Source organism: Ovis canadensis, chromosome 2 (assembly GCF_042477335.2).
Source record: "Ovis canadensis isolate MfBH-ARS-UI-01 breed Bighorn chromosome 2, ARS-UI_OviCan_v2, whole genome shotgun sequence".
NCBI classification, from domain to species: domain Eukaryota; kingdom Metazoa; phylum Chordata; class Mammalia; order Artiodactyla; family Bovidae; genus Ovis; species Ovis canadensis.
This window is the reverse complement of record NC_091246.1, coordinates 112,082,050-112,109,727: the sequence shown is the minus strand read 5'-3', so window position 1 is coordinate 112,109,727 and position 27,678 is coordinate 112,082,050. Positions and strand designations below refer to the sequence as shown.

Genomic DNA, 27,678 nt, shown 5'->3' with positions numbered 1-27,678 from the left:
AGTCCCCAAATAATATGTTTCTCCTCATTCATCACATTGAGGTCTCTGTTGATCAGTCTCTCCTTGATTGTTCAACGTTGTAAACATCTGACAATATCAGCCAGTCAGTCAGTCAGTTCAGTCACTCAGTCACCATCAGTAGTGATTTTGGAGCTCAGGAAAATAAAGTCTGTCATTGTTTCCATTTTTTTGCCCATCTATTTGCCATGAAGTGATGGGACCAGATGCCACTATCTTAGTTTTCTGAATGTTGAGTTTTAAGCCAACTTTTTCACTCTCCTCTTTCACTTTCATCAAGAGGCTCTTTAGTTCTTCTTCACTTTCTGCCATAAAGGTGGTGTCATCTGCATTATCTGAGGTTATTGATATTTCTCCTGGCAATCTTGGTCCAGCTTGTGCTTCATCCAGCCCAGCATTTCTCATGATGTACTCTGCATATAAGTTAAATAAGCAGAGTGACAATATACAGCCTTGATGTACTTCTTTTCCTATTTGGAACCAGTCTGTTCTTCCATGTGCAGTTCTAATTGTTGCTTCCTGACCTGCATACAGATTTCTCAAGAGGCAGGTCAGGTGGTCTGGTATTCCCATCTCTTTCAGAATTTTCCACAGTCTATTGTGATCCACACAGTCAAAGGCTTTGGAATAGTCAATAAAGCAGACATAGATGTTTTTCTGGAACTCTCTTGCTTTTTCGATGCTCTAACAGGTCAGTTCAGTTGTTGCTCAGTCGTGTCCGACTCTTTGTGACCCCATGAACCACAGCACACCAGGCCGCCCTGTCCATCAGCAATTCCCTGAGTCCACCCAAATCCATGTCCATTGAGTCAATGATGCCATCCAACCATCTTATCCTCTGTCATCCCCTTCTCCTCTTGCCCTCAATCTTTCCCAGCATCAGGGTCTTTTCCAATGGGTCAGATCTTTGCATCAGGTAGCCAAAGTATTGGAGTTTCAGCCTTAGCATCAGTCCTTCCAATGAACATCTAGAACTGATCTCCTGCAGGATGGACTGGTTTGATCTCCTTGCAGTCCAAAGGACTCTCAAGAGTCTTCTCCAACACCACAGTTCAAAAGCATCAATTCTCTGGCGCTCAGCTTTCTTTATAGTCCAACTTTCACATCCATACATGACCACTGGAAAAACCATAGCCTTGACTAGATGGACCTTTGTTGGCAAAGTAACATCTCTGCTTTTTAGTATGCTGTCTAGGTTGGTCATAACTTTCCTTAAAAGGAGTAAGCGTCTTTTAATTTCAAGGCTGTAATCGCCATCTGCAGTGATTTTGGAGCCCAGAAAAATAAAGTCAGCCACTGTTTTCACTGTTTCCCCATCTATCTGCCACGAAGTGATGCGACTGGATGCCATATCTTAGTTTTCTGAATGTCGAGCTTTAAGCCAACTTTTTCACTCCCTTCTTTCACTTTCATCAAGAGGCTCTTTAGTTCTTCACTTTCTGTCATAAGGGTGGTGTCATCTGCATATCTGAGGTTACTGATATTTCTCCTGGCAATCTTGATTCCAGCTTGTGTTACTGATATTTCTCCCGGCAATCTTGATTCCAGCTTGTGCTTCCTCTAGCCCAGCGTTTCTCATGATGTACTCTGCATATAAGTTAAATAAGCAGGGTGACAACATACAGTCTTGACGTACTCCTTTTCCTATTTGGAACCAGTCTGTTGTTCCATGTCCAGTACTAGCTGTTGCTTCCTGACCTGTATACCAGTTTCTCAAGAGGCAGGTCAGGTGGTCTGATATTCCCATCTCTTTCAGAATTTTCCACTGTTTATTGCGATCCACACAGTCAAAGGCTTTGGCATAGTCAATAAAGCAAAAATAGATGTTTTTCTGGAACTCTCTTCCTTTTTCCACGATCCATCAGATGTTGGCAATTTGATCTCTGGTTCCTCTGCCTTTTCTAAAACCAGCTTGAACATCTGGAAGTTCATGGTTCACATATTGCTGAAGCCTGGCTTGGAGAATTTTAAGCATTACTTTACTAACATGTGAGATGAGTGCAACCGTGTCGTAGTTTGAGCATTCTTTGGCATTGCCTTTCTTTGAAATTGGAATGAAAACTGACCTTTTCCAGTCCTGTGGCCACTGCTGAGTTTTCCAGATTTGTTGGCATATTGAGTGTAGCACTTTCACAGCATCATCTTTTAGGATTTGAAACAGGTCAACTGGAATTCCATCACCTCCACTAGCTTTGTTCATAGTGATGCTTCCTAAGGCCCACTTAACTTCACATTCCAGAATGTCTGGCTCTAGGTGAGTGATCACACCATCGTGATTATCTGGGTCATGAAGATATTTTTCATATAGCTCTTCTGTGTATTCGTGTCACCTCTTCTTAATATCTTCTGCTTCTGTTAGGTCCATACAATTTCTGTCCTTTACTGTGGCCATCTTTTCATGAAATGTTCCCTTGGTATCACTAATTTTCTTGAAGAGCTCTCTAGTCTTTCCCATTCATATCTGACAATATAATGCACGTCTAATACAAACTGACTGACAAAGGAAATTATAAAACTTGCCAAAGATGAAAGGATTTCATGAAAATAATGATAAAGACACTGGAAAATAGTTCAAATTACATGAAAAACCATCTACAAATACTCAGTGGTTGAATAAGTTATGTGAATTTTTAAAAACTGTAAGGAATTATGATGTTGGTCATTCAAAATATTACTGGAATTAAAAAATTCAGAAATGATCTTTGGAGAACTGCTAAAATCTCAACCTTTTTTGTAAAAAAAATCACCTTCTTTCATAATACAGTTATAAAAGTAAACCATACAGAAATTTTGAAGTGAAGGGTATACCATTTTTCATCAATCCTAACATGAAAAATTTTCACATTTTAACATCTCTGAAATGGGGTGCATCTTATAATCAATGGCATATCATGATCTGTTATAAACTGTGGGCTGGGCAGCAGTTATAACATAGGTGTAAACCTATGAACCTTATTAGTTTTTTTCTTTCTTACTGTTATAACTGGGCAACCTTAGTTCCTCAGTTTCAAGTAAAAAATTCAGTTAGTGGCTTGTCTAAGAGGAAACAGGAGCCTAGTAGTTACTGAAGACCTTCCACTGATTCCCTCTGATGACAGCACAAAAGCACCAGCACCAAAACTTGCTGACTCTTGAAAGAAAATACCAGAAACAAAATTTGGGTCCTCTTAAGAAATGTTGAAATCTCAGTGCATATGGTGGTACAGTTTAATATTCGGGAAAACATGAACAGCAATGACCCTAATTTTAAAAAGGAATGACTGGAAAAACAAATTATGAATGTAAAGCAGATTTAGGAATGAACACCTTTACCAATTTATTTTATTCATTTTCCTTTTTACGAATGCTCAAGTATAATTTTTAAAAAATCCAAGAAATAGTTCAACAAGTATAAAACAAAAAGTTTAAGTGATAAAAACCACTGTACCAAGTTAAATCAGCAACTTTTTCTCCTTTAATCATGTATAACACTATGCCTTATAGTTGTAACTTGGATTTGATAAAAAACATATTACTCATTATAAAATTCTATCTGAAAAATTATAATCCTTCTCAAGTTACTTTCAGAATATAGACTTGCAAATATATACAAAATTCTGATAAATATAAGACAAAATAATTTTTTAAATTGCATTTTTCAAGGTAAAATCCCAAACAAGCTTTTTTTCCTCTCTTTACTACAAAATGTGGGGATTCACATTAAGCAGCTCTTTCCAGCATCAAGGCTGCTGGGCTAAGGAGGGTTTCTTGCATGAGATGCAGGGTTGACTGACTGTGCCTCATGTGAGAGTTGGGTCCCAGGTTCCTGACTGTTTTCAGAGCAGCTTGCAAAGGTCTCCCTGAGATGTCTGCCATATGCCTCTCCTCAAGACTCCCTAGGTCATTTCATCAGAGCTGATGAACTTGCAGAGAGATCAGGTTTCCCTGTTTCAGCCCGTGCAACATAAATGTGCAGCACAGACCTGCAGCACAGGATCCACAGTTTTCTCACAGCAATAACGGAGTGTCTACTCTAGGAAGATACACAAAGGTCACAGAATCAGAAAACCTTAGGTAAACTAAGATGCTCCACAAAGTCACAGTAACTGTTTCTACAGTTAACCACCACCCCTTCCTAAGCAGGAAACCAAGAGAGTGGCAGTAAAAGCATGTTTACTCTTGCCCTGGAATCTCCACCACACCTCAGCCACAGCCCACAAATCAACAAGGCAACAGAAAGGAACCATGAGCTCTCTCCACGAAGATAAGCGAGATGGAATCTCAGGCAAAAACTAGAAACAGTGCCACCAGGGAACTGCAAAGTCTGGTAATGCTGAAGTGTAAGGGATGAAGAAGGGAACAGGAGAATCAAGAACAATAAGAAAGACAAAGGATAGAAGCCTTGTGGGAAGCTCCCCAGGTGTAATTTACCCTATAAACACTAGACAACCATTGAAACTCTAAGCAGATGAACACTGTGTTCAATTTTGCTTTGTTAAAAGCCACTACATTATACTAATTTGTTACACAGAAAAACAAAAACAAAAGCCTAATACAAGGAAAAAAAGATTATATTTTGATTAAAAAAGTCAATTCACCAAAAAACCCCAATAATTCTAAATGTGCACATGCTTTGGGAAAAAAAAAATAGAAAGGAAAACCTCACAGAACTGAAAGGAGAAACAGATTAATCTACAATTATATTTGAAGACTTCAACTCTCCTACCTTAGTATCAAACATTATATTGGCATAATGTCAGCACTGATGAAGAAGTACTGGAAAGCAATGTCTAACTGAAACACACAGCACTCCACCCAACAACAGCAGAGTACATATTTTTTTCAAGTGTATATGGAACACTCATGAAAATAGATCATATCCTAGGTCAAAGTATGAATCCTAACAAATGTAAAATGACTGAAGTTCGACAAAGTATGTCCTCTGATCATAAAATACAACTGGGAAACAGTTACAGGCAAAGGTAGGAAAATGTCCAAACACACGGAAACTAAACAACTCATTTCTACGTTATTCACAGGCCAAAGAGAAATTTCAAGGGAAATCAGAATGAATTCTGATCTGAATGAAAATGAAAACAGAACACAGCAAAATTTGTGGGTGAAATTAATGCAGTGCTTAGAGGGAAATTTATAGCATCTACTACCAATATTAGAAAAGAGGAAATGTCTCATCCTCAGCTTTAAGCTATAACCTTGAAAAATTAGAAATGAGCAAAATAAACAGAAACCAAGCAGAAAGAAGATAACACTGCGAATGTACCTCATGCTACTGAATTGTGTATTTTTAAATGATTAAGACAGAAAATTGTATGTTTTGGGTATTTTACCATAATAAAAACATTTTCTTTTTTTTATATGGAAACATTCATCCTTCATGGATCATACAGCTAAAGGTTAAAAGTAGAACTATAAAAAAGTTTTTTTAAAGTAGGAGCAAATCTTTACGACTGTTAGATAGGCAGAAAGTTTTTAGACACAATAGCAAAAGCATGATCCATAAACCAGAAATCTGAAAACACTTTATCAAAGTTAATACTTTTTGTTCTGTGAAAAATACTGTTAAGAGAATGATAAAGCAAACTACCACTTAGGAGAAAATGCTAGCAAGTTACTTACCAAATAAAAGACTTATCCAGAATATAAAGAACACTCAAAGCTAAACAAATAACAATCAATCAACATCAACAAATTATTCAGACAGTTCTCTACACAGGATATAAGGATCACAAATAAGAACATGAAAAGGAATTCAACATCATTAACATTTTGAGAAATGCACATTAAACCACAATGAGATACCCCTATACATAATTAGACGGCCAAAATAAAAACATAGTGACAATGTCCAATGCTGACGAGGATGCAAAGCAACTGGAACTCTTTACTCTTGTAAAGAGTAAACTCTTGTTTACTCCTGGTAGGAAAGTAAAATGGTACAAGTACTCCAGCAAATGATTTGACTTTTTTGAAAACCCAAGTTAAATATACACGTACCATATGATTCAGTAAACCCAATCCTAGGTATTTACCCAATAAAAACTTAACACTTGTCTAAAAACTTGTAAATGAATGTTACAAGCATCAAAAACTAGAAACAAACCAAATGTCCCTCAATGAGTGAATGAATAAACAAACAACAGCACATCCATACAATGGAAATCACTCAAAAATAAAAGAAAAAGTTACTGATAAATGCAACAGCTTGAATGAAAATGATTAAGGTGAGTGAAAGAAGTCAACCAGTAAGGTTTATATATCATTATGTATACCATAGGTATCTTTTTGCCTTTTCATACTTTCCAAACAAGGGAAACGGTGACAGACTTTATTTTCCAGGACTCCAAAAACACTGCAGATGGCGATTACAGCCATTGAAATTAAAAGATGCTTGGCTCCTTGGAAGAAAAGTTATGACCAACCTAGACAGCATATTAAAAAGCTGAGACATTACTTTGCCAACAAAGGTCCATCTAGTCAAAGCTATGGTTTTTCCAGTAGTCACGTATGGATGTGAGAGTTGGATTATAAAGAAAGCTGAGCACTGAAGAGTTGATGCTTTTGAACTGTGGTGTTGGAGAAGACTGTTGAGAGTCCCTTGGACTGCAAAGAGATCCAACCAGTCCATCCTAAAGGAACTCAGTCCTGATTATTCACTGGAAGGACTGATGCTAAAGCTGAAAACTCCAATACTTTGGCCACCTGGTGTAGCTGCTGGGAAAGACTGAAGGCAGGAGGAGAAGGGGACGACAGCGGATGAGATGGTTGGATGGCATCACTGACTTGATGGCCATGGGTTTGAGCAAGCTGCAGCAGCTAGTGATGGACAGGGAAGCCTGGCTGCAGTCCGTAGGGTTGCAAAGTTGGACACAACTGAGTGACTGAACTGAGCTGAACTGATACCACACATATATACCACATAAGATATTCTTGAAAAGATAACACTGTAGTCATGGAGAACAGACAGTAGCTGCCAGGCTGTTGATGGTGACTATGCTGAGAGACACCAAAAGAGTTTTGGGATGATGGCACTCTTCTATATCCTGACTATGGTGGTGGGTATGTGAATTTATACTTGTGCTAAAATTCATAGAACTGGAGAAGAAAAATAAAGTTGAAGTTATTGTGAAAGTGAAAGTTGCTCAGTCATATCCAACTCTTTGCAACCCCATGGACTATACAGTCCATGGAATTCTCCAGGCCAGAATATTGGAGTGGGTAGCCTTTCCCTTCTCCAGGGGATCTTCCCAATCCAGGGATTGAACCCAGGTCTCCCACATTGCAGACAGATTCTTTACCAGCTGAGTCACAAGGCAAACCCATTATTGTATTATAATTTAAATAATAAAAGGAAAGTTATTGTATTATAAAAAAGTTGTAAGAAAGTGGTATAAGAAAGTTATTGTATTATACATTAAATAATAAAAGGAAATTTAAAAAATAAGGTGCCAATCAAACACCCAGGAAGTGATGTCCAGAAGGCAGCTAGACAGGACAGAAGTTAGAAGAGCAGTCTGAGTAACTGAGACAGACTGTGAAGTCACTGGTCCCTTGTAGAATGAGATCACCGCAGGGTATTATTTATAGTGAGAAAACAACCAAGGACAGAACACCCCAGAAAATATCAGCCTTTAAAAAGTGAGCGGAAAAGAACACTGTAGGCAAAGATATTACAAAAAAAAAAAAACAGCGAAAGAAAAACAAGGTGAATTTGGTATCAGAGAAGGTAGTGAAGAAATTTAGAAGCAATAACTCATGAGACCAAATGTCACAGAAAGGTCAAGTAAGATAAAGACTGAAAATACTATATTATATCTGAGAAGACGGACAGTGATAACTTCTATATCAAGAGGATTCTGAATATCGGGTGAGCAACAATGAAGACTAGTGCTTCATTCCTTTGAGGGGCCGGCTATGAAGAGCAGGATGGAGCAGGAATGTGAGAAACATGACTGTATTTATACGCTATGGGAGGGCACCAGGGAAGAAAGAAATGATCAGGAGAGAGAGGAAACAAGTGATGGGGTAAGGAGGACCCTCAAGTAAACAGACAGTATGGCACAGAAAAATAAAGCCATGAAAGCATGGGTTCTACAGTCAGACTGTGCCATTTAAACACAGAATCTACCATTCAGTCACTGTAAAACCCAAACTGTCATGTTAGCTTCTCTACTTCTGCCTCAGTGAGACGTAAGACGGGAACACTACAGAACCCACCTCAGGGTGCTGTTGTGAGAAGTGAGTTAATACAGGTAGAGAACTCAAAACTATGCCTGACATATAGTAGTTTAGTGCAGTTCAGCTCAGTCACTCAGTTGTGTCCTACTCTTTGTGACCCCATGGACTACAGCATGCCAGGCCTCCCTGTCTATCACTAACTCCCAGAGCTTACTCAAACTGATGTCCATTGAGACGGTGATGCCATCCAACCATCTCATCCTCTATGTCCCCTTCTCCTCCCGCCTTTAGTCTTTCCCAGCATCAGGGTCTTTTCCAGTGAGTCAGTTCTTTACATCAGGTGGCCAAAGTATTGGAGTTTCAGCTTCAGCATCAGTCCTTCCAATGAATATTCAGGACTGAGTTCCTTTAGGATGGACTGGTTGGATCTCCTTGCAGTCCAAGGGACTCTCAAGAGTCTTCTCCAATACCACAGTTCAATAGCATCAATTCTTCGCTGCTCAGCTTTCTTTATAATCCAACTCTCACATCCATACATGACCACTGGAAAAACCATAGCATTGACTAGACAGACCTTTGTTGGCAAAGTAATGTCTCTGCTTTTTAATATGCTGTCTAGCTTGGTTATACCTTTTCTTCCAAGGAACAAGGGTCTTTTAATTTCATGGCTGCAATCACCATCAGCAGTGATTATGGAGCCCCCCAAAATAAAGTCTTTCTCTGTTTCCACTGTTTCCTCATCTATTTGCCATGAAGTGATGGGACCAGATGCCATGATCTTAGTTTTCTGAATGTTGAGTTTTAAGCCAAGTTTTTCACTCTCCTCTTTCACTTTCATCAAGAGGCTCTTTAGTTCTTCTTCGCTTTCTGCCATAAGGGTGGTGTCATCTGTATTATCTGAGGTTATTGATATTTCTCCCAGCAATCTTGATTCCAGCTTGTGCTTCATCCAGCCCAGCATTTCTCATGATGTACTCTGCACGTAAGTTAAATAAGCAGGGTGACAATATACAGCCTTGATGTACTCCTTCCCCGGTTTGGAACCAGTCTGTTGTTCCATGTCCAGTTCTAATTGTTGCTTCCTGACCTGCATGACTTCTCAAGAGGCAGGTCAGGTGGTCTGATATTCCCATCTCTTTCAGAATTTTCCACAGTTTGTGATGATCCACACAGTCAAAGGCTTTGGCATAGTCAACAAAGCAGAAGTAGATGTTTTTCTAGAACTCTCTTCCTTTTTCTATGATCCATCGGATGTGGGCAATTTGATCTGGTTCCTCTGCCTTTTCTAAAACCAGCTTGAATATCTGGAAGTTCACACTTCATGTACTGTTGAAACCTGGCTTGGAGAATTTTCAACATTACTTTATTAGCATGTGAGATGAGTGCAACTGTGTGGTAGTTTGAGCATTCTTCTGGAGAAGGAAATGGCAACCCACTCCAGTATTCTTGCCTTGAAAATACCATGGGCTGAGGAGCCTGGTACATGGCTACAGACCATGGGGTCACAAAGAGTCGGACATGACTGAGTGACTTCACATTCACGTTTGAGCATTCTTTGGCATAGTAAGCACCCAGTAAACTGACCAATGTCAACCATTAGTAGCGTTATAATCATCAAGTAGGATGGAATGGGAAGATTACTCTTGAACAGAAGAAATTATATCCTCCTCTCAGACTGGAGAAAATAAGGAAATACTGGGTACAGTTGTAGATAAATTTATAAGTATGGAGGGATAGCTCTGACAGCTCAGTTGGTAAAGAATCCGCCTGCAACACAGGAGGCCCTGGTTCGATTCCTGGGTTGGGAAGATCTGCTAGAGAAGCGATAGGCTACCCACTCCAGTATTCTTGGATTTCCCTTGTGGCTCATCTGGTAAAGAATCCACCTGCAATGTGGGAGACCTGGGTTCAATCCCTGGGTTGGGAAGATACCCTGGAGAAGGGAAAAGCTACCCACTCCAGTATTCTGGCCTAGATAATTCCATGGGTTGTATAGTTCATGGGGTTGCAAAGAGTCGGACACAACTGAGCGACTTTCACTTCACTTTTAAGTATGGAGGCAGAAAAATCTGATGAAATGTGGGGTTCATAAGCCAACTTTCTATGTAATGATTATCTTCACAGAGAAGGAAGAAGGATGAAATCATTGAGCAAATGGACAAGGGGAGAGGCTGCTGACCATGGAGATTTAACGAAGCGCTGAAAAGGACCACATTTCTGCTGAAACCAGAGGCCATAAACCCATCTAACACTAGCCATCACAGCTGTCACTTTCTCCAGCAGTGTTCAGAAACCTGAGTGTAGTTAGAAACTACTAACTTAGTTACACATAATCAAGAGGGATATGTCAACTCAGAAAGAAGGGCTCCCAGGAGCATGGGCTAGTCAGTTCAATGACTCCCAAGAGTTTTCAAACCATCTCTTTTAAAAACCACACAAATGTCTATCAACTGAGGATTGAATAAACAATATGAGGTATATTCACATGATGGAATATGACTTAGGAATAAAAAAGAACTAAGGACACACACAACCCCAAAACCCTATATACTGTAAGATATTTCTATATGAAATTCTAGAAGAAACAAGAGCACAGCCTATGGCTGGCAGCAGACTGACTGCAAAGAGGCAGGAGGAAACTTCCTCCTCCTGTTTAGCTGAGATGTGTGTGTAGTTGCTAAGTCGCGTCCGACTCTTTGCAACCCCCTGGACTGTAGTCTGCCAGGTTACTCTGTCCATGGGATTCTCCAGGCCAAAATACTGGAGCAGGATAACATTTCCTTCTCCAGGAGAACTTCCCAACCCAGGGAATGAACTCAGGTCTCCTGCATTGTAAGTGGATTCTTTACCATCTGAGCCACCAGGGAAGCCTGGTTTTATTGAGATACAATTGTCATGTAACATCATCAGTTTAAGGTGCACAGAATAATTTAATATACGCGTACACTGAGAAAGGATCACTATGTAAGTTTAGTTGTCATCCATCATATCACATTCAATTTTTTTTTTCCTGATGGTAAGAGGAGGAAGCTTTTAAGAAATGATGGAACAGCACTATCCCATGACTGTGGCAGGGATTATATGACTACATACTCTTGTCAGCACTCATCCAGACACATACCTAACACTGGTGAATATCACTGTATTTAAACTCCATGTTAATAAACCAATTTTTTACAGAGCTCTGTCTGGACTCCTGGGTAGTGCTCTCCCTCAAGTATGTTGCTAAAGTCAGCTCCTCCACTTCACCTCATCTGCTGTCCCTGACACACTCTCTAAAGTCAAAGGCAAAGGGACCATGGAGGGCAGGACTTCGAGAAGGCTCCCAAGGTTTCCTGACATTCACCCACTCCCCAGGATTGTCAGCCCTGCACAGATGATCCCCAGGGCTGGGAATACAATGGGGTGTACCCCCAGGACTGAGTCACATTAAATGGGATGAGTGGCATTAAAACAGTGGGTTGACCATTAAATGCTGAGTTTCCCTGGCTGGTTGAAGAAGCAGGAGGTGGGGAGTTGATGCACATGGAGTTCTTTGCTGCTGAGATGAAGGGGCCATGTGGCAAACAACTGAGCACGGTCTCAGTCAATCTCTCCGATAGCGGAGGCCTGATTACCACAGCAGAGGGAGGGACGGCCCGCTGGCACCACGAAGGCACAGCCGCTGACACTGCTACCTGGGCTTCAGGAGACGAGGGGCAGAGGACGATCACAATGTGCCAGAGTCCTGGCCTGGACAAACAGTGGGTCATAAATCTCTGTTGCTCTTAGGCTCCTTGGTTTACGAAAACTTGTCACAAAGCATAGAAAAGGAGAGATCAATTTTAAACAGGCCCTCTATCTCATCATAAAAACATTTCAATTTAGAACTTAAAATCTGTGAGACTTTTTCTCCCCACTCAGCCCTTGCTTCTAGTTCTCTGGCTCAGTCTCCAGTATACATATTCTTGTCTAACTCTAGACTCTGAACTACTCCAGAAACAAACTATGTCTGGTTAAGCTTTAATTAAGTAGTCTTCAATCAGTTAATTAACCTACTGTCCTCAAGATGTTTAATACACTGCCTTTGTTATTTAATTAGTGAATAAAACAAGTAATATACAATGTACACACCCAAATACACCAAAAAGTAAAAATTCTTCACTTTTCTAAAGTTTTATGTATGTATATATATTGTTACCGAGGGAACGAAGAAATTCTAAATAGCTTAAAAAAATGAATCTTGAAACGTCATATAAAAATCACTTATCTCTAAAGCAAAATTTTTTAAAAGATTTAGTTGAATGCATTTATTTATTAATTGGCCATGTAGCATGTGGGGCCTTAGCTGCCAGACCAGGGACTGAGCCTGCGTCCCCTGCAGTGATAGCATTAAGTCTTAACCACTGGGCCGCCAGGGAAGTCCCTAAAGCACATTTTTAAAATATAACACAACAAAATGAAAATAATAATTTCTGACTGTAAGATGGAAGAATGACACCATGGCCTCTCTCCCTGCAAAATTATAGATTAGAGAAGTTGCTGTGTTAAGTAATGCATATCAGCACTCAAAAACCAGCAAAACTCTGGGCAGTCCCAAGAATGGAAGGAACCCAGAGGTGAGGCAAGTACACAAATGGGTTTATGATGACAAGTGACACGAGCACAGCATGTGGGGCGAGGCCTCAGCGTGGGGGCGCGAAGGGGCCAGTAGCGACCCGCTTCCACAAGAGCTCGCCTGGCCCCAGCAGCTCCCTGAAGACACTAATGACAAGAGAGTTGGAGGGAAAGGCCAGGCCAGTGCTCCAGGTGACTGGTGACAACAGGAAGGAAAGCCCAGAAAATAAGCTGCCAGGGATTTGGTTGGCAGAACAGCAATGTGTCCCACCTGGCATCTACTCTGATGGAAAACTGGGCAGAGGACTGGGAAGAGGAGCATGTACTATCTTGCCAGGGGCCAACCCAAACAGAGGCAATGAAGAGTGAAACAGAGAGCCCCATACGTGACTACACCAGCAAGAACACCAACCGTGCAAGAACACCAATACCATGAAACAGGACACAGACTTAAACACTGAAGACACCAGCACTGCCAAGAGAGCACCAAGAACAAGACCCTACAATATCTAGAGTACTACAAGAGAAATGAGCACATGATCATGGAGCTTTCAAGGAAAACTAAGTAGCTTCATCGATGTGAAAATACAAGTTGCTAAAGTTAAGAGAATCTCATTGGATAGGCTGAAGAGCAGAGCAGGCAAAATGAAAGAATGTGTTATGAGCTGAAATTTGGGCTAGGAATCCTTCCAAAACAGTAAGGGAGGAAGGGATTAAAAAAAGAAACAGAAGAACAGAAAAAAAGACATTTGAGGCAGAGGTTCCAATCTATTCATTTAATAGGTGCTTTGTCAAGGAGAAAAAGGAGAAGCAGCAATACCTGAAGAAATGGTAACTGAGAATGTCCCAGAACTGAAGGTGAGTGTTCAGACTGAGAGCATCTGATTAGCATCAAGTCGGGTCAATTAAAAAACCCAACTGATAAATACTCAAGTGATTATTTCAGAATATGAAAGGTAGAAACAAATAGTCCAACATGCTTTCAGAGATGAAAATCCCTTACAGAGGAGCACGGAAAACATCGTCACCATGCTCACGAGTCACAGTGAGATGAAGATAAGGCAGCAGCTTTAATGTGGTCTCGGGGGAGCCTGCAATCTGGATTCTTCATCCAGCAAACCACCACCCAAGACTTCACCTGCAGTCGGTAACACGGACCAGATGTGCCCTCCCACCTTCAACAAGGAAAGACTGGACAAAGGATATGAAGCAATGATTTTCAAACACGGGCAAACAGGCAGCACAAGACAGTGGTCCTTGTGAGAGGAGAACAAGTGAGGTAAGCTCAGTCACTGCCCACTTCCGGGCTGCAGCACAGGGAGACGGGGTCTCTGAGCCAAGGAGAGGGCCGTCAGAATGCGGGAGGTGGGGGAATACTAACATTGCAGGAAGAGAGTGCTGGAAGCTGCAGAGGTTTCCTCTGAGTCACAATTAGCCTGACCTCACCAAATCCTGGGTCAGGAAGAGACCCTGGAGAAAGAATAGGCTACCCACTGCAGTGTTCCTGGGCTTCCCTGGTGGCTCAGATGGTAAAGAATTGGCCTGCAACGCAGGAGACCTGGGTTTGGAAGATCCCTGGGGGAGGGCATGGCAACCCACTCCAGTATTCTTGTCTGGAGAATCCCCATGGACAGGGGAGCCTGGCGGGCTACAGTCCATGGGGTCGCAAAGAGTTGGATACAAATGAGCGACTGAGCAAAACACCAATTCCTCAGGCTCACTGAGGGCTGGGAACACACCATGCTTCCAACAGCCAGACTGGAAAGGCCTTCAAGTCAACAGAGCATTGGAGGACACCAACACAGTATCACAGCACAAGGGCACTGCCTCAGTGGTGCAGACAAGTGAGTCCTAGATCAACGGCTGTGCTCCACCTGCCCAGCAAAGCTTAGAGGTAAGCCCTGAAAGACTCACACTATCTTTAACTAACAACATTGCACCCAGAGTAAAGTCTCCACACAGTTAAATACAAAAAATCCAAGATAAAATATGCAGTGCCTGGCATCCAACCACAAATTACCAAGTGGGTAAAGAAGCAGGAAAAGATGACCAAAATGAGGAGAAAAATAGCCAACAGACTCAGAAATGACAAAGAGGGCAGAATTAGTCGACAACGTGATTAAGAAAGCTATAATAATTATATTCCACATATTCAAGAAAGGAGAAAAAAGTATAAGTATTATAAAGACAGACATGGAAAGTATAAAAATGACCCAAATAAACTTTAAGAGAAAAAAAGTATCTTAAAAATACATGTCTGGATGGGATTAAAAGGAGAGCAGATTGCAAAAAGCAAACAAAAGGCCTAGTGAACTTGAAGATTTAGCAACAGAAGCTACCTAAAATTAAACATTGGAAAAGGACCAAAAAGAGATGAACAGAGCATCAGTAAGCTGACATATAGGTGCTGAACACCCAGAGGAAAAAGAAGAGTAAGAACAAAAAAAATTTTTGAAGAAATAATGGCTGAATTTTTCCAAATCTAATAAATATAAACCTACAAATCCATGAAGCTCAATGAACCCCCAACAAAATAAACATGAAGAAAAGTATACCAAGCTATATCAAAATCAATTCACTTCCAGTGATAAAGAGGAAATGTTAAAAGCCATTAGAGGAAAAGACACATCAAACACTGAGGAAAACGTAAGAATGCCAGCAGACTTCTGGTCAGAACAGGACTGCCAGGATGTAAGTGGAGAAACATTTCAAAGAACGGACAGAGAAAGAACTCTCAACGTATAATACTATTTTCAGAAAAAAATACTTTTCAAAAAAGGAGGCAAGATGTTTTTTCATACATATAAATGCTAAGCAAATTCACCAGTAGACCACTACTATAAATTAACATTTAAGTGTGAAGACAAAATAAGTACATTTCCAAGAAATCTTGGACAATTTCTCTCTGAAACGTTCCAAGAGTCGTCTCCATCATGAAGACGATAAACTCAGGGGAGGACAGTAGATGTAAGGAGCAGTTCTGAGGTAAGAAATGTGTACGTCTTACTAAGTCTAAAATTGTTTGAAAATATTTCTAATTAATATCTGTAACTAAAATTCTAGATGCTGTTAACATGGGAGAAATGGGGCAAGGGAAAATAAAGCAGGTTCTCTTCTGTCCACAGAAAGGATACAAATACAGATTAATTCCAGATACTAGAAAAACAAGCTGATGGGTGTTAAAAATATAAAGGGTAATCATTAAAAAATTTACTATTTTTCAATAATATTATTTCAAAGAAAACATATCTTAAATTGGAATAATTATATTAACTCATAATGATGTTACTTATGAACTTATAGTAGATGTGAGTATAAAAAAACATTTAACTATACAATTGACCTATTTCCTACATAAGCGTGCTCCTTCACGGGGTGCTGAGCTGACAGAAACAATCACCATTTGTTCTGTGGACAAAAGGTGAAAAGGCATTGTGTACCTCTGCATGTCAAAACCAACATCTACTAAAATGATCATTTAAAAACTGTTCGTATTTTCTTGAATACATGGCTTATTCAGTTACCTGACTGAATAATTAGAGGCTTTAAAATACATTTGGTCCTAATTTGCTTTTGAGTAAATGCATAGTTACATGTATATTTATCCAAATGTTTATTTCTCATTTTTCTTCTACAATTCTTTGCTAAAGTATTTAAAACAAAAAGCATCTAGGGCCAAAAAAAAGCAATGCAAGAACTTATTTAACCTAAATATCTGGGTTGCTATATCTACTGTGACTCTTTTAAAAGGAAGAATGCAACTATGAACTTTCAATTAACTAAGGCAACAACAGAATTTCATACTTGGCATAAAAGAAATTGTACAGAGAGGTTTAATACTCTGCAAATGTTCAGATGTAGTGTTTGTAAAGGATGGTGATTCCTGTCATTTATACCTACCTTGTTTCAGTCCTTCACTCTGAATACTATGTTCAAAAATCTCAAAAAAAAAATCCTACCATATGCCCCTCGGCCCGAGCTTTGTTCTGCTTTGCTTCCCGTCTTCGCTGTAGAAACTCTTCTACTTGTTTTGCTCTTTCCATAGCTGGATGCCCCTTTTGCCTGAGGAATTTGGACAAACAGCAAAACTAAAAATTCTGAACATCAAATATTACAAAAAGTGTAAAATTACATGGAAATATTTTCTTTAGAAATATCTGCAAAATATGAAGGCTGATATGAAGTCAAGTCTTCCTATTTAATGAATCAATAGATACACACATATCAGAATCAACTACCTAAATCAGTCACTATTATTTTTAAAAGGGGAAAAATCTACCCTACTATACCAAATCTTAAAAAGTCTTTTGTGTTTATTTAATCTATGCTACTTATAGATACATAAAATTATTTCAGAGCATACTTACAGAAGACTCTCCATAGTTTCCAAGTAGTTAAGCTTATTTCAGAACTCTGTATCAAATATATTTATCAGTAGAAAAGTTAAAATTAAAGCTGCAAAGTAGCAATTTCAAAGGTCATCAAAAATAATGAAAAGTTTGTGTGAATTTTAAAAATTAGGGTAAAAAGTGAAATCTGAATTCCTTGTATGTCATAACTATTAAAAAGTTAAATGGACAGATTAGGGGAAAAATGTAAAAGCACATTTATTTGTTTCAATCTTTTCTGATTATGTTTCTATAACTTTCTCTGACAACTACAAAAGAATGTAAACATTTTGGGCTTAGACAACAATGAAAAAATATCAGTAACATTTCAAGGCACCGAGGACAGTCAAAATCACAGAATCAGAAAGTACCCCAACCCCCAATCAGGGGTTGGGGGTCGGGAGTTAGTGTTAAATGGGGACAGACTTTCAGTTTAGGAAGGTAAAAATTAGGGAGATGGATGATGGTGAGAGCTGCACAACAACATGAAAGTACTCAGTGACACAGAACTGTGCAGTTACATATGGTTAAAACATATTATGTTGTATGGGGCTTCCCTGATGGCTCAGTGGTAATGAACATGCCTGCAATGCAGGAGACTCAGGAGATGCAGGTTTGATCCCTGGGTCAGGAAGATCCCTGAGAGAAGGAAATAATAACTCGCTTATTCTTGCCTGGAAAATCTCATGGACAGAGGAGTCTGGCAGGTTATAGTCCCTGGGGTCACAAAGAGTCAGAAACAACTGAGCATGCACGCACACATATGGAACTTTGTTCTGTATTTTCCAAGTCTCCTGTAAATCTACTGTACTTTCATAATTTTTTAAAAAACAGTAACATTTTGAACATCTAATAAATATTATGCCTGTTACCATGTGCTAAGCAAGAAAGATGCAAAATAAATAAAACCAACTCCCCATAAACAGAGAACTCACTGCATAGTATCAACTGCAATAATTTGTAAGTAAGGAAGAAAGATCAGGAAGTTATTGGCTGTGCATCTTGGATATTGGCTATGAAAGCGTACCACCTTCCTATAGTGTAGGACCATGTGTCTAGGACCCTAATTATGTTCAGAAAAATACATGAAACAATGCCTTCTCTCTTTCAATAAACATTTCTGATTTTCATACCCCAGTCATTTCTTTTATACGTTAACAATTACAATTGACCATTGACCACCACGAGTTTGAACCACGCTGGTCCATTTATTACGGGTATTTTGCAGTAGTAAACACTACAGGACTACATGTGGCATCCTGTGGTTGGATGGCGATCACCGACTCAATGCACATGAGTCTGAGCAAACTCTGGGAGATGGTGAAGGACCGGGAAGCCTGGCGTGATGCAGTCCACGGGGTTGCAAAGAGTCTAACACGACTGAGCAACTAAATAACATGTTCATAGTTGGTTGAATCCAGATGCAGGGGAACCTCAGAATGGAGGGATGACTGTAAGTATAAGCAGATTAACTCCTATATTGCTCAAGGGTCAACTGTACTGAGATATATAAAAATTTGAAATGTGAAATTAAGCTGTAAAAACTTTAAATGACTCATCATAAAGCTATGGATGATAATGGCCTAAGATTCACTTAACTTATGTAGTGCTTAAAACAGATTCTTGTGAAATTTCACCACCGCAATCTTCTAGGATTAGATCATCTCTATACCTGGTTAAGAGCCTTTCCTGGTTACTAATATTGTATTCTGAAACTTGAGCAAATTCTCTGATGAACTCTAGGAGTTTTTCGGTAGTGTCTTTAGGACTTTCTGAGGACTTCCCTGGTGGCTCAGACGGTAAAGTGTCTTGCTTACAATGAGGGAGACCTGGGTTCGATCCCTGGGTCAGGAAGATCCTCTGGAGAAGGAAATGGCAACCCACTCCAGTACTCCTGCCTGGAAAATCCCATGGACGGAGAAGCATGGTGGACTACAGTCCATGGGGTCGCAAAGAGTTGGACACGACTGAGCGACTTCACTTCACTTCACCTAGAACTTTCTATGTATAGTACCACATCATCCATAAACATTGACAGCTTTAGTTCTCTTCCAATTTGGATTCCTTTTATTTCTTTTTCTTCTCTGATTGCTGTGGCTAGGAAAATGTCCTTCATATATATAGGCAAGGCTGTATTCTGGTCTGTTACAGCCCCATTTATATAAGACTGGGCCTAAAGAGGGCAGATAAACTTTCAAAGAGTATGATACACCGGAGAAGGCAATGGCACTCCACTCCAGTACTCTTGCTTGGAAAATCCCATGGACGGAGGAGCCTGGTAGGCTGCAGTCCATGGGGTCACTAGGAGCTGGACATGACTGAGTGACTTTGCTTTCACTCTTCACTTTCATGCACTGGAGAAGGAAATGACAACCCACTCCAGTATTCTTGCCTGGAGAATCCCAGGGACGGGGGAGCCTCGTGGGCTGCCGTCTCTGGGGTCGCACAGAGTTGGACATGACTGAAGCGATTTAGCAGCAGCAGCAGGGCCTAAAGAGGGCAGATAAACTTTCAAAGAGTATGATACACAGACATGTCACCTGAAACTGTGTCTACTGATAAGGCTCTTGTGAGGAGTCCTGGATACTTACACCACTGCATACAATTAGACAGAATCTCTGCTTTGTATCCTGATTGAACTGACTTCATCTTTTAACCTTTATATGAGTAAAACATCGATAGCATTTTTATGTTTGATTTCCCATCCTAAGATTGTATGTCCAGTGTCTGTCAGTGTGGGCCTTCAACTGACATACGATAATTTATATTCACTGACTGATCTGATGCACTGAATCAAATAATTCAAATACTTTAGCAGAAACAAATTATTTTAAGAACATGGCCACACACATAACAGCTTTGATTAAAAGAGTGTTCATACCATTTATGTATATATAGATCTATTTTATTTACTTATGTAATCTATTTAAGTGCTGCTTTATTGAATGCCTTTTCCTAAACTAGTTTAAATGATCAGGTACACATAATCCATTGCTTTCAATCACAAACTTAAAACCTGTAGTGATTTTTGCTTACGATTATTTCTTTTTGCTTCTCATTTATTTATCATTGAGTATCAACTATTACCAATAGTGTATCTGTCTCCGAAGATATAAAATGTATAGAACAGAATTTCAGGAATGCAGGGTATGTCCAACATATAAAAATCTATCAAAGCAATTTTGTTGTTCTCAGTCGCTCAGCTGTGTCTAGCTCTTTGCAATCCCACAGACTACAGCAGGCCAGGATTCCCTGTCCTTCACCAACTCTCAGAGCTTGCTCAAACTCATGTCTATTGAGTTGGTGATGCCATCCAACCATCTCATCCTCTGTCGTCCCCTTCTCCTCCTGCCTTCAATCTTTCCCAGCATCAAGGTCTTTTCTAATGAGTCGGCTCTTTGCATCAGGTGGCCAAAATACTGGAGCTTCAACTTCAGCACCCGCTCTTCCAATGAATATTCAGAACTGATTTCCTTTAGGATTGACTGGTTTGATCTCCATGCAGTTCAAAGGACTGTCAAGAGTCTTCTCCAACACCACAGTTCAAAAGCATCAATTCTTCAGTGCTCAGCCTTCTTAACACTCCAAATCTTATATCCATATATGACCACTGTAAAAACCATAGATTTGACTAGATGGACCTTTGTCAGAAAAGTAATGTCTCTGATTTTTAATATGCTGTCTAGGTTAGTCATAGCTTTTCTTCTAAGGAGCATAAATCTTTTAATTTCATGACTACAGTCATCTTCTGCACTGATTTTGGAGTCCAAGAAAATAAAGTCTGTCACTATTTCCATTGTTCCCCCATCTATTTGCAATGAAGTGATGGGACCAGATGCCATGATCTTAGTTTTCTGAATGCTGAGCTTTTAGCCAGCGTTTTCATTCCCCTCTTTCACCTTCATCAACAGGCTCTTTATTTCCTCTTCACTTTCTGAGATAAGGGTAGTATCATCTGCATATTTGAGGTTATTGATATTCCTCTCAGCTATCTTGATCCTAGCCTGTGCTTCAACCAGCCCAGCATTTCGCATGATGTACTCTGCATATATGTTAAATAAGCAGGGTGATAATACACAGCCTTGATGTACTCCTTTCCCAATTTTGAACCTGTCCATTGTTCCACGTCTGGTTTTAACTGCTGCTTCTTGACCTGCACACAGGCTCTCAGGAGGCAGGTAAGGTGGTCTGGTATTCCCATCTCTTTCAGAATTTTCCATAGTTTGTTGTGATCCACACAGTCAAAGGCTTTGGCATAGTCAATGAAGCAGATGTTTTTCTGGAATTCTCTTGCTTTTATTATGATCCAATGGATGTTGGCAATTTGATCTCTGGTTCCTCTACCTTTTCTAAATCTAGCTTGAACATCTGGAAGTTCTTGATTCATGTACTGTTGGAGTCTTGCTTGGAGAATTTTCAGCATTACCTTGCTAGCGTGTAAAATGAGTGTAATTCTGTAGTAGTTTGAATATTCTTTGGCATTGTCTTTCTTTGGGATTGGAATGAAAACTGACCTTTTCCAGTCCTGTGGCCACTGCTGAGTTTTCCAGATTTGCTGGCATATTGAGTGCAGCACTTTCACAGCATCATCTTTCAGGATTTGAAATAGCTCAACTAGAATTCCATCACCTTCACTAGCACTGTTTGTAGTGATGTTTCCTAAGGCCCACTTGACTTCGCCTTCCAGGATATCTGGCTCTAGGTGACTGATCACACCATCGTGGTAACCTGGGTCATGAAGATCTTTTTTATATAGTTCTTCTGTGTATTCTTGCCACCTCTTCTTATTATCTTCTGCTTCTGTTAGGTCCATACCATTTCTGTCCTTTACTGTGCCCATCTTTGCATGAAATGTCCCCTTGGTATCTCTAATTTTCTTGCAGAGATCTCCAGTCTTTCCCATTCTATTGTTTTCCTCTATTTGTTTGCATTGATCACTGAGGAAGGCTTTCTTATTTCTCCTTCCTATTCTTTGGAACTCTACATCCAAATGGATATATCTTTCCTTTTCTCCTTTACCTTTCACTTCTCTTTTTTTCTCAGCTATTTTCAAGGCCTCCTCAGACAACCATTTTGCCTTTTTGTATTTCTTTCTCATGGAGATGGTTTTGATCACCGCCTCGTGTATAGTGTTACGAACCGCCATTCATAGTTCTTCAGGCACTCTATCAGATTTAATCCCTTGACTGTATTTGCAACCTCCACTGTATGACTTTAACGGATCAAATTCTGGTCACACCTGAATGGCCTAGTGGTTTTCTCTATGTTTCAATTTAAGTCTGAATTTTGCAAAAAGGAGTTCATGATCTGAGCCACAGTCAGCTCCTGGTTTTGTTTTTGCTGACTATATAGTAATATACCTTATTAACAGAGGACAAAACTAGTTTATAATTGATTCTATGATTTCTTATAATATTTAGAAATCTTCATTTTTCACATGCATTTCCATTTACTACTTAATATATACCAAAAAGAAGAATTCATGCTCATATTCTTATCCCCCACTGATGTAGTAGAACAGTACTGAACTGTGAACACAAATTATATATGTGTACAAGGTTCTGAGGGATAGAGGAAAAAAATCAATGAGCTTCTTTACAGTCATTCTCTTCATTAAACACTATTAAGAATTTACACGTGCATATTCTATTTTAGACAAATTAAACAAACAATACCTATTGAGTTCCAAAATTATAACATTTAAAATTAGCAGAACACTAATCTAGATTAAGAGTAAAGGAATGATTAACATAACTATTGTATAAGCCACAAATACATAGTAAAAAATTAGGAATTTGGAAAGTGAAATACAGACATTAAAACAGGCTAAAAAGAAACAAACACCTTTTTATCCTGACAAGAAAAAAAGGAGTAACTTATTTTCCATCTTATTACAAATGCATGCATAAGTGGATCTGGGTAAGGTACCTCATATCCACGACTCAAACCTTTACTAATAAAGGAAATTTAAAAATTTTGAAGGATGATTAAAAATTATTTCAAGAGGTGAAAACACGAAAATAGGCAGCAATCTAGGTAACAGAGATAATCTGAGCAACGAAAAATGAGTCAATATGGTATAGAAGAGTTGGGGTGGTACACAGTTAATGAAATGAAAAAAGGATGCTGAGCATGTATTCACTAAGCTTCCTCCTCTGTTTAAGTGCCACAGTGTCTATCAGAGGAAGCAGAATTGTTGTAAGCTTTACTCAAAGCAATACAGAGAAAAGGGCTTGGGAAAGTAAAAGCTCAGTAAAGTACATATGTTAGGCACTAAAAATAAAAAACAAAATAGGCACTCAAACGTTTCAGAAGATGGTCTCACAGATTGAGGTTCTAATTGTAAAACCTAATTGAACCTAAGTTCACCAGCTGTAACAAAAATACCACTCTGGTAGGAGAAGCTGATAAGGGTAAAGGGACAGCACATGGGAAACCTCTGCACCACCTCAGTTTTGCTGTGACACTAAAATTGCTGTAAAAATTAAAGTCTAAAGCTAATTCAGGAGGTATGTTATTAAGACAAGGATATAAGCAAAGTTGGACTAGCCAAAGCTACTGATAAGAAGGGAAGAAGAAAAATAACACGATAAAGAAGGAAGACGCAAGTACAGGCTATCAAAAATATGAGAAAGACAACTACAGATTTCAGTTTGCTGATTCAGTTTGGTCAGGGAAAAGAACTGACCAGGTAGGCCAATGACATACAAATTATAAAAATGGAAGTGAGGACAGTGTGGAGAAAATGCTCTGTAATGTCAAAGACACAACAAAGTTCAAGCCAAAAGAATCACAATATTCGAACTGGAGGAGACACACAACATATTTACTATTTCTCTTCACTTCATGTCTTCTGGAAATATGATAATTTTATCCTGTGAGTATTTTTTCTATGTCCTCCTTAAAAATGAAAACTTTCAAGAGGACATGCTTGTAAAACGTTCTAAGTTTGGACAACATCAAAATCTTAACCAGCATCCTCTGAATATAATTCCTTAACCAATGACTAATGTACCTGACAACCTTTATTTATATTTCTTCACCTTACACTGTCTACATTGAGACACCCTGGCAACTGCATCCTTGTTGTTCTTCAGTCGTTTAGTCGCGTCCAACTCTTTGCAACCCCATGGACCACAGCACACCAGGCTTCCCTGTGCTTCACCATCTCCCAGTGCCTCCTCAAATTCATGACCATTGAGTCAGTGATGCCATCCAACCATCTTATCCTCTCTCGTTCCCTTCTCCTCCTGCCTTCAATCTTTCCCATCACCAGGATCTTTTCCATTGAGTTGGCTCTTCGCATCAGGTGGCCAAAGTATTGGAGCTTCAGCATCAGTCCTTCCAAAGAATATTCAGAATTGATTTCCTTTAGGATTGACTGGTTTGATCTCCTTGCAGTCCAAGGGAGTCTCAAGAGTCTTCTCTAACACCACAATTCAAAAGCATCAATTCTTCATCACTCAGCCTCCCTTATGGTTCAACTCTCATATCCATACACGACTACTGGAAAAACCATAGCTTTGACTAGATGGACCTTTGTCAGCAAAGTAATGTCTCTGCTTTTTAATATGCTGTCTAGGTTAGTCAAAGCTTTTCTTTCAAGGGACAAGCATCTTTTAATTTCATGGCTGCATGAAATTAAAAGATGTATCCTACTGAAGTTTGTATACTCTACTAGGTATCTAAGTAAAATTTCCACAATGCATCTAGGCCAACAGAAATACCTAGCAGTTCCAGTTAATGACTAGTTAGGTCAAAGCTGCTAACACTATGGTCTACACTTTGACAGATACAGCTGTGTGTTCCTGAAAACCGAGAAATATCCAAGGCACTATGATGCTACAGGTTGCCCAGTACAGTTTGAGAACTACAGTTCCAGTCTGTAACTCTAAGAAGAAATAAAGGCTGTATCTGACAGAATCTATTCTCTGTGAATTTATGCTGCACTGTGGTGATGACTGTTTCCTTTTAGGATGTTTGCAGGCTCTATTTGTAGTCTTGCCTATAATCAATATGGAGAAAGCTAGTCTAATTTATAGAATCTGCCTCTTGAAAATTATATGATACTTGATGATCTCCAGTTTTTTACCAATTCTTTCATGTTCTCAGAAAAAAATAAAATAAAATTCAATGAGTATACACAAAAGTTCATTCAGTATTTGAGATCATGGATAATAATTAAGGTATCCACTATTTAGAAATTTTATAACCAACGAAATCAGTAACTGTTTCACCTGTTCACTAGTAGTATCTCAAGAAGCTGAGAAGTCCCTTGAACACAATAGTGTTCAAGGAGCTGAACTCTATATGGAGACACACTTAGTGTAAATTCTACCTCCACTGCTTACTAGTGGCCTGACCATGCACAAGTTTTAAATCTCTGCAGGTCCTAGTTTCTTCATTTTGATTTAAAGAGTAATACCTAATTAAAAGGGATGCTGTGATGAATAAATATAACTTGATATATAGTAGGTGTTCAACAAATAATATCTATCATCTATAAAAACAGGTTCAAAGCAATATAAGAAAATGTATACCATGTGTCTGAGTAATGCTAAGCTCACCAAAGCTAGCAGAAAGGAAATGATAGAGGATCTCCACCGCCACAAATGGTTTAAAAGCTGAAAATTAAAATAATGAAACTCAAACAAAGACTGAATGGAAGCTGTGTTCCAGCGGGAGAAGTAACTGAGATACACAGCCATTGAAGACAATTTGAAACTCAAGTGTAAATATATGTAAATATTTCAAGGCGATATGGGAGCCTGATGCAAATGCAACAGTCCAGTCCCTTACTTGCCACTCCAACTGTGAAGAATCAACAAATGTGCTGGAAGATGGAACAGTGTGAAGAAGCATAACACAACTTTCCCCATTTTCTTTTACACTATACACATGTATTTTAGGAGATTTGATTAAAATTAAAACAAAGCCATACAAATTATATACTAGAAAGACCAATAATACCCCAGGATAAAAACCTCACACAAAATCTTCATTACTATTTCATAAAAAATATGCACATGTGTAAGCCTATAGCACTCTTTTCTCAAAAAATGTGAAGTATTTACAACTAGCTTAATACTTCAGCCTATGGTACATAATTCATAATATTAATTTATATGGACCTCAGTTACTCAATTACCTTTTAATAATCTTTTATAGCTGGGAGAACCATAAAGATTTTTATCACAAAAAATTATCTGTAAAAATGACAAATTAAAATTTCATAAAATGATATGTTCTTCCTTTACCAGAATATTTTTATAGAAGAAAATCTAAAAAATTGAAATATGCATACTTTTTAAAAGAGGAACTATACAAATTAAAACTTGAGTGCCACCAGAGTAAATTAATTTTATGGAGAAAAAGGAAAAACTTAGCGAACAGGATCACAGTGAGTCATCAATCAGAGATGAACGTGAAGGAAAGATGACAATGAGAAAAGTGGGGTTCTAAGTGATGTGGAAAAGGAAGGCTCAAAACATGCTTTGGAGTTCTGCATAGAGTGCAATTCCATTTTAAATATATTCTGATTTATTTAAAGCACATAGATAAAGTTATTACAACCATACGCTGGTTCAAAGTTATCACATGTTCCTTTAAATAGTATGTTCAGCCTATAACATAAATAAGCTTTAACATATATAAGCCATAAATTAGGCTTAAGTAAAGAGCTACATGTTTGTCACATGTAATCAAGGGCCAAATTTGCACAGAAGAAAATGACTGTATTCAGACGTCAAAAGACAGCCAGGAAGTGGTGTTATTCGGCTGTACACAACAGAAGACAAAATTATACCAAAGGGTGAATTTATGGATCATCACACTCCAACATGTTGATACTGACTTGTTTAGACACCACCTTTAAACCTTTTCAAATTTTCCAAAAGCATCAGCATCAGGGGGTTGTTGGTGATCTGTAGCCCTTTGGGAAATCCTAGATGTACTTCAGGTGGGATTCCTCTGTCAATAAATATACACCATGACTTCCACTACTCCCTCTCAAGCACAGTGACTTTTGCAGAACAGCCATACCTTTCTGGAAGCCTCTGGCCATGCATTTCTCCTTTCCATTTAGCTTCATTATCTTCTGCTCTTTGTCGCTGCATTTGATCAAAAATAGCGTGATAATGTTCATACTGTCCTCGAGAGGAAAAAGATGATGGAGCCATGGCCCCTCCACTGCCCAAAAAGGGAGCCTAGGAATCAAACAAAAAGCTCTCACATGCTTATCTCACAAGACTTCAAAGGTCTCTACTACCTTCAAAAGAAAAAAGTGAACCTCAACACTTGCTTCTTACAAAGCAAGTATCTAATTTAACATACTAATAAACACAGAGCCTAGAGCAAAATGTTTTCCTATTATATTATAACCATTAACAATCAAAAGTAGTATACCTTGTCACTAACAATAAAGCATAATTCAATATAACAAAAACATAAAATATCACTAAATTTATGTAATGGTGGGAAAAAAAAACTGGTCTTAACAAGT

General features: G+C 39.0%; 1 protein-coding gene across 10 annotated transcripts in view; it reads right to left on the bottom strand.

Moving 5' to 3' along the window:
• Window positions 1-27,678, bottom strand: part of NEK1 (NIMA related kinase 1) — a 124,866-nt gene that overhangs the window by 50,015 nt on the left and 47,173 nt on the right. For 9 of the 10 annotated variants that reach the window (XR_011254436.1, XR_011254438.1, XR_011254437.1 and 6 more), the window contains exons 16-17: window positions 27,219-27,382; window positions 16,749-16,851 (exon numbers count right to left, since the gene is read on the bottom strand). Coding sequence is in view for 7 of the 10 variants with exons in the window: in XM_069576788.1 (XP_069432889.1) it covers window positions 16,749-16,851; window positions 27,219-27,382 (267 nt within the window). In the remaining 3 variants the exon portion in view is untranslated. Of the gene's footprint in view, window positions 1-3,211; window positions 4,031-16,748; window positions 16,852-27,218; window positions 27,383-27,678 lie in introns of those variants that run through there. The other variant, XM_069576795.1, reaches the window with a different exon arrangement.